We start from the raw sequence: 6000 nt of genomic DNA on the forward strand, positions 1-6000 counted from the left end.
AAAGAGCTGCTCTTACTGTGGGCTCATCATCTCTATCACCTCCGCACCCTTTTAGGCGTGTCTGGGGATTTCATCCTGTCCGAGAGTGGACACCGTGAGGTAGGTTTGCAGCTCACCTGTCAGTTCTTGGTCAGCTGATAGAGAGTTTCCCCAAGAACCCAGCTGCTGGGTGTAGGTCCCTGTGTGGACCCTGGGATGCGTGTACTTGACTTCACCTTCAGGCCAAGCCCTGCTATTGCGCCATCCTTGTCTCTCAGTTCTCACGCCCCCCTGACTCTTCTGTCTCCTCCCTGGGCTACACCATGAGGCTGGGCAGGAAGTGAGTCACACGCAGTGGTCGCCCTGGCCAGGCCAGGGAGGACAGTGGGACAAAGAAGCCTGGGCGTCAGGTTGTGGGGGAGTCTGTCACGCTGAATGCTTGGTCCCTTGGCAGGGGACCCCAGCAGGCAGGAGACTGGCTGCTGCATTTGGAAGCAGGAAAGGTCATTGGTGGGGTGGTGAGCTAGTGGGGGCTCAACAGGTGGATGTTGAAAGAAGCTCCTGTTTGGGCTCAAGCTTCCCTTGGCAGCTGGGGAGGCTGTGACGGGGGCCAGTTACCATGGGTGGTGCAGCTCAGAGCAGCTGGAAACGTCCCCTCTGATGAGCAGGCTGGGCTTCTGGTGGCTGAGCAGGTGGGGTTGCTGATGCCCGTGGAGGGTCGCTGTTTTTCTGAGAGGACCTGGGGACAAGGACCATAGGCACCACTCAGTCCCAGTTCTGGAGAGTGGAGTCCCCAGTGTCCCCACATTCCCCGGGTCCCCAGTGCCACCTTCCCAGCCCTGACCCTGTCTCTGCCCTCGTGTGCCAGGTGAGCCTGAACAAGGTGGGCGAATACTGGTGGAGTGCCATCCTGGAGGGCGAGGAGCAGATCGACATTGACAAGATCAACAAGGAGCGCTCCATGGCCACGGTGGACGAGGAGGAGCACGCCGTCCTGGACCGGCTCACCTTCGACTACCACCAGAAGCTGCAGGGCAAGCCGCAGAGCCACGAGCTGGTACGGGCACGCACACTTCCTGGGCCTTCCTGGGGCTTGAGCTGGGGTGGATGGGGCATGCTGCTGTCTGTGTAGCTGCCTCCTGGGTCCCGACACAGCAGCCTGGGCCTGGTCACTGCCTGGGATGGGGCTCTGGTTCCGTGCCTAGACCGAGAGCCCAGGTGGCAGGGCCGAGAGGTACCTCTCCAGAGGGTCCTGGTAATGCCTCGTGTTCCTACCTCACACACTGGGGCCATCCCTCCCCTCAGCCCCTCCAAGACCCTCAGTACAGGAGGAACAGCCTGGCCCTACCCTACCTTGGGTCCAGTGCAGGTTTGACCACAAAGGACCAGGGGGAAGAAAATTTTTCCAAGTCGCTCTCAAAGTCAGAGGCCTGAGAAGTGTGGCTGGCCAGCAGCCACAGAAGGGCAGGAGGACATCCGTGACTGGAGAGGAGGCTCGTCTGGAGCCTGTGGTGGCAGAGAGGAGGATTAGACACGTGCTGTCTTTTTCCTGTTTGATACTCCCAAGAGTGGCTGTTTAGAGAAGAGAGTTCCTCTCTCAGTGTCCCAAGTGAACTGCACGGGGATTTGAGAGGGGGTTGAGGTGTAGAGGTCACAGCACGTGTTGAAGGTCCTGCAGCTGGTCTGGCAGCAGGGTGGGGTTTGAACCCTGAGCTAGTTTCAGGCTTGTCTGTCATCCCTCCCCGAGTCTCTGAATCATCTCTTGATCTCGTTCACCAACCTTACCTTGGCTTATGGGGCTGGGGGCCAGGACTGAGGTTGACCATTGGCTCTCAGGCACCTGGTGGTCTCATCTGTGGAAAGTGGCCTCAGGCTGTAATCCCTGAGCTGGCCTAACACAGGACATGGGGTGCAACCACCTCTGTGCACGTTTAGGTGGTAGTTTTATCCAGTTAATGCTGCGTTTGCCTGCAGCCACCAGATGAAAGAGCAGTCTGAACACTGACCTGATGGGAGAGGGCCCTGGGCAGCTGTTGAAAGTTTGGATGTCCGGCCTCAGAGTGGGCAGGCACTTGGCCGTGAGGTCTAAATAAGAAGCAAGAGGTCCCTGCTGATGAGCTCAGGGCTGGGATCCACCGATCCAAGAAGCATCTGAAAAAGAAACCTGAAGACACTGGTCTGATGGAAAGGCTTCCGTGGTTTGAGTCGGAAGTGGTGGTTCTAGCAGGACTTGCCATGGGCCCGGCAGTGCTGACCGTGATGGCATGAGTGCCTGGCTGAGTGCAGTGCCCTGTGGAGGCCTTCAGTGGACACACGGGAGCCCTTGGATGGTGGTGCAGGCAGTGGGTCTCAGTGGTGACCCCTCGTCCAGCTGACCTGCTCCTGGACGGCTCGGTGCCTCAGGGCTGTGTTAGGAGAGGCAGGGGCACCAGCACTGCTGTCTGGGACTCCTCTGGGCTCAGCAGGGATTGGGAACGAATGTCTGCATACGGGGCCTGGCCTCCTAGGCATCCCCCTGGACTGTCTTTGGCACACGGAGCCTTGAGGGACGCGCAGTGTGGGGAGCAGGTTTGGCACTGAGAGGAAAGCGTGGAGGCTTGAGGACCCGGCAGAGCTGGTGTGGCCTGGTGGTGAGGCAGCTGGCCTCTGTGACATTGAAGCCCTGCACAGTCACTGTGGTCCCTGGAGGAAAGTGTCCCAAGAAGAGAGTCAGCACACTGCAGGTGGCTTTGGATGAGGGTGGTGGGAGGAGAGGCGGCTTAAGAAAGTAGGAGGCGGCAGTGAGGGGCTTGGGGCAGGACCAGTGTGGGGAGTGGGCTGAGGACCCTGTGAGGCTGGAGCAAGAGGGCCTGTCAGACTGCCCATGACGAGGCTGGGGTACGGGGACATCGCGGTGGGTCGAGCTCAGAGGGTGTGTCTCAAGTCAGAGCTCACTGGCGAGGTTTTGTCTCGATGCTCAGCTGAGGGGTGTGGAGTGAGAGCCTGAGAAGGAGGAGGCTCGGGGCGGTGGGCACGAGCTGGAGGAGGAGGGATGGGATGCAGGCCACCCTGTGGCTGCCGGCGCCCAGAGGCACGCGGGTGGGCGGGGCTAGTGCTGGCGTGCCAGGTGCTGTTCTAAGGTCCTTGGCGTGTGTCAGGTGCGCCGAGCTGAGCGCAGTACGCACTGCGTGTCTGACATGTTTGCTGCTGGACTACTCAGGTGGAATAACGGGGCAGAGAAGGCCCCGTCAGGAGCCCTGCGGTCTTGTCAGACACCAGGAGCTTTCCCCTCAGCTCACTCTGTCAGCCTAGAGGTTAAGAGGTGGGTAGGGCTTTCTGGCCCCGTGACTGTGAGTCTCTTCATTTTTCCTGGTCAGAAGGAAGGGGAGAGGGTTTCCAGCCCAGTGTGTTTGCAGGGAGGACGTGGAGATGTGGGGACCTCAGGGGACGGGGCCTGTGGTGCCGTGAGGGCCTCCCACACGGCGCAGCCGCCTGCTGCCAGCCCTGAAGCTTGGTGGTCCAGGCTGGGATGATTGAGCCCACCTTGGATAACAGCTTTGGCCCCTGCCCCCAGGGGCTGTGGGATCGGTGATTGGTGGGTACACAGTCAGACATCCTGAGGTCTCTCCCTTTGAGTCACAGCCTAGGTCATTCCTAGACTGTCTGAGAGCGCAGGCCTGGAGGCCACCTGCCTTGTCCCTGTGAAAGGGGGGTAGAGACCCTCTCTTTACAGCTCCGTGGGCTGTGGCCCTCAGGCCCTTTGGAGCTTGGACAGATACTCCTGGTGAGCAGGGACAGCATCCAGACCAGGAAGATGGCCGGTGTTGCTCTGGGGACAGGATGGGCTGGAACCTGAATGTGGGGAGCAGGGGCTTGCGGAGGGTCTGCTGTCAGCCCAGCCAGGTCCTCTTCCGGAGGAAGCAGAGCAGAGTTCTGCTCTGGGACGTGCAGGCCTGGTGACTACAGTTAACCTCTCTGTTTTCTGTTTGTAGAAAGTCCATGAGATGCTGAAGAAGGGGTGGGATGCTGAAGGCTCTCCCTTCCGAGGCCAGCGATTCGACCCGGCCATGTTCAACATCTCCCCGGGGGCTGTGCAGTTTTAATGACCGGAGGAGAGGACGCCCTCACCGGCAGGGAAGCGGGGCCGTGGCCGTGCCCCCCAGCTCCCTCCTGCCGGGGACTCGCTGTCTAGTTTCAAGGGTGAACCCGGCCTCCACCCTGCCCTGCGTCTCCAGACTGTTTCAGAGCAGGGTGGGGCTGTGCGCCTTGCGAGGGGGTGTCGGGGAGCAGGGGCTGTCTCAGCGGGCGCAGCTCTGGGCCCTGCCGGCACCGCTCGCCACTCCCTCCCTGCGCCCGTGGCTCCGCTCCTGTGCTCTCTGCTTGCTGTTCTCTGTGCGCTCAGGGCAGGCGTGGGTGCCCCTCGGCTGTGGAAGCTCAGGCAGGGATGTGCAGGCTGAGGGCTGGGCTCAGGGCCAGTTTGGGGAAGCTGCCGCCTTGCCCTCTTGCTGGGTGTGTTCTTGTGTCGTCTTGCCTGTCTGCTTGTGCGTGTCCACCGCCTTCCTCAGCCTCGTCGAGGAGCCATGGAAACCAGGGTGCTGGTCTCTGGTTCTGGGTGCTGGAAGCGTCTCTGGTGGCCTCAGGCCCTGCACAGTAGGGTCTCTGTCTTCTGATTGGCCTGTCCTGCTGCCACCCGGCCTAGCACTTTCCCCTGGGGGACCTGGTTCTTGTCAGAGCGAGCTGGGCCAGGCGCCCTCAGGAGACCTCATGGTGTGTCACTGCTCACTGCAGCCCCAGGTCCTTTCTTGGCTGAAGCCAGACTGTGCCACCCAGAGCTTGGGGCCCTGCTCCCGCGGCTCTCCCAGGACCCAGAGCCCTTGCCCTTCGCCAGGACCGCGCGGCTGCCCTATTGGTCTGTTACCTTGCAGGCCTCTGCACCCTGGAACCTGCCCTCGGGCTTTGTGTGCTGGACTGCAGGAGGAGGAGCCCTGGGGGTGGGGACGTTCCTTCTAGAAACTTCCACCTTCAGTTGCGTGGGTGGGAGCTGGTTGATTGCTGTGTGTGGGGGCAGGTTTCTGGCTCACAGGGCCCTGTAGACACACTCCTGGGAAGCGCTTGCTCCAATGCCATCACGGGAGGTGTGTACACCTGGTGACTGGTGGGAGCACCACCAAGGGGGCATGGAGCACTGTTGTTGGCTGTCGTCGCCAAGGCTGGTCACGGAGCTGCTGAGGCCCCCCTTCAGCGTCCTCCGGATCTCACCTGTCCCACGTAGTGAGAGGTCTCACTGGTCTGTGTGAGAACCATTCTGGCACCGTGCCTGTCTCCTCCCCTCCGCCACCTGCAGCGGGTCCTCTGCCGTCAACGGGTGGGGTATGAGGCCTGCACCTTGGCTGTTGGGAGCTGTGGACTCCACGGTCAGTTGTCTTCCTTTTGCCCAATTTTATTTTCAAATGTTTGCATTTCTCCTCACCCCACTGGGGATACTAGCAGCTTGCCGGCATCTGGGAGTGGCAGGCTGGGGGGCTTGCCATCTTGTGGGCTGCCTGCACCCCTCGCTGCTGGCCTGGGCCCTGGACCTGTGCACTCTGCCTGTTTTCTCTCTTCAGACACGGCAGGAGCAGTTTGGCCACTGAGCTCCATCAGCTGAGGTCCAAGGAAAATGGGGTGCCCGCCTGCGAAATCACCCTGTCTCCAGTGTTGGTTTGCAATAAATCTGTATTTAAGCACTTCTGGGTCTGTGTGTGATATTTTCTGCCAAGACGGTTTTCACTATGTGGTCATTACCCGAATTCTAGCCATCAGGCCCATGTATACAGCAAACACCAAAATGGGAATTCCTAAATAGCTCCCAAAGCTGTTTCTTATCCAGCCTGCATCCTGGCAAGACTTCACACAGCTTTCAGAAACATAATAAGCTTTCGATCAGGAAAAAAGATTGTAGCTCTAGAGCTCACATCTATTTCCAAGCAGGATTCAAAAGACTTCAGCCAGAGGGTCCTTAGTGGCCCATTTACCTGCAGTGGCCCCGGAGTACTGGCCTCG

The 6000-nt window shown here is 60.1% G+C and overlaps 1 protein-coding gene across 2 annotated transcripts in view; it reads left to right on the forward strand.

Moving 5' to 3' along the window:
• The window catches only part of NUDCD3 (NudC domain containing 3), a 69708-nt gene extending 64114 nt beyond the window's left edge, over window positions 1-5594 (forward strand). For both annotated transcript variants that reach the window (XM_068972757.1, XM_068972758.1), the window contains 2 exons: window positions 848-1036; window positions 3951-5594. In XM_068972757.1, coding sequence (XP_068828858.1) covers window positions 848-1036; window positions 3951-4061 — 300 coding nt within the window. In that variant the 3' untranslated portion in view covers window positions 4062-5594. The remainder of the gene's footprint in view (window positions 1-847; window positions 1037-3950) is intronic.
• Window positions 5595-6000: the final 406 nt, after the last annotated feature.

Source organism: Capricornis sumatraensis, chromosome 5 (genome assembly GCF_032405125.1).
Source record: "Capricornis sumatraensis isolate serow.1 chromosome 5, serow.2, whole genome shotgun sequence".
Classification (NCBI taxonomy): domain Eukaryota; kingdom Metazoa; phylum Chordata; class Mammalia; order Artiodactyla; family Bovidae; genus Capricornis; species Capricornis sumatraensis.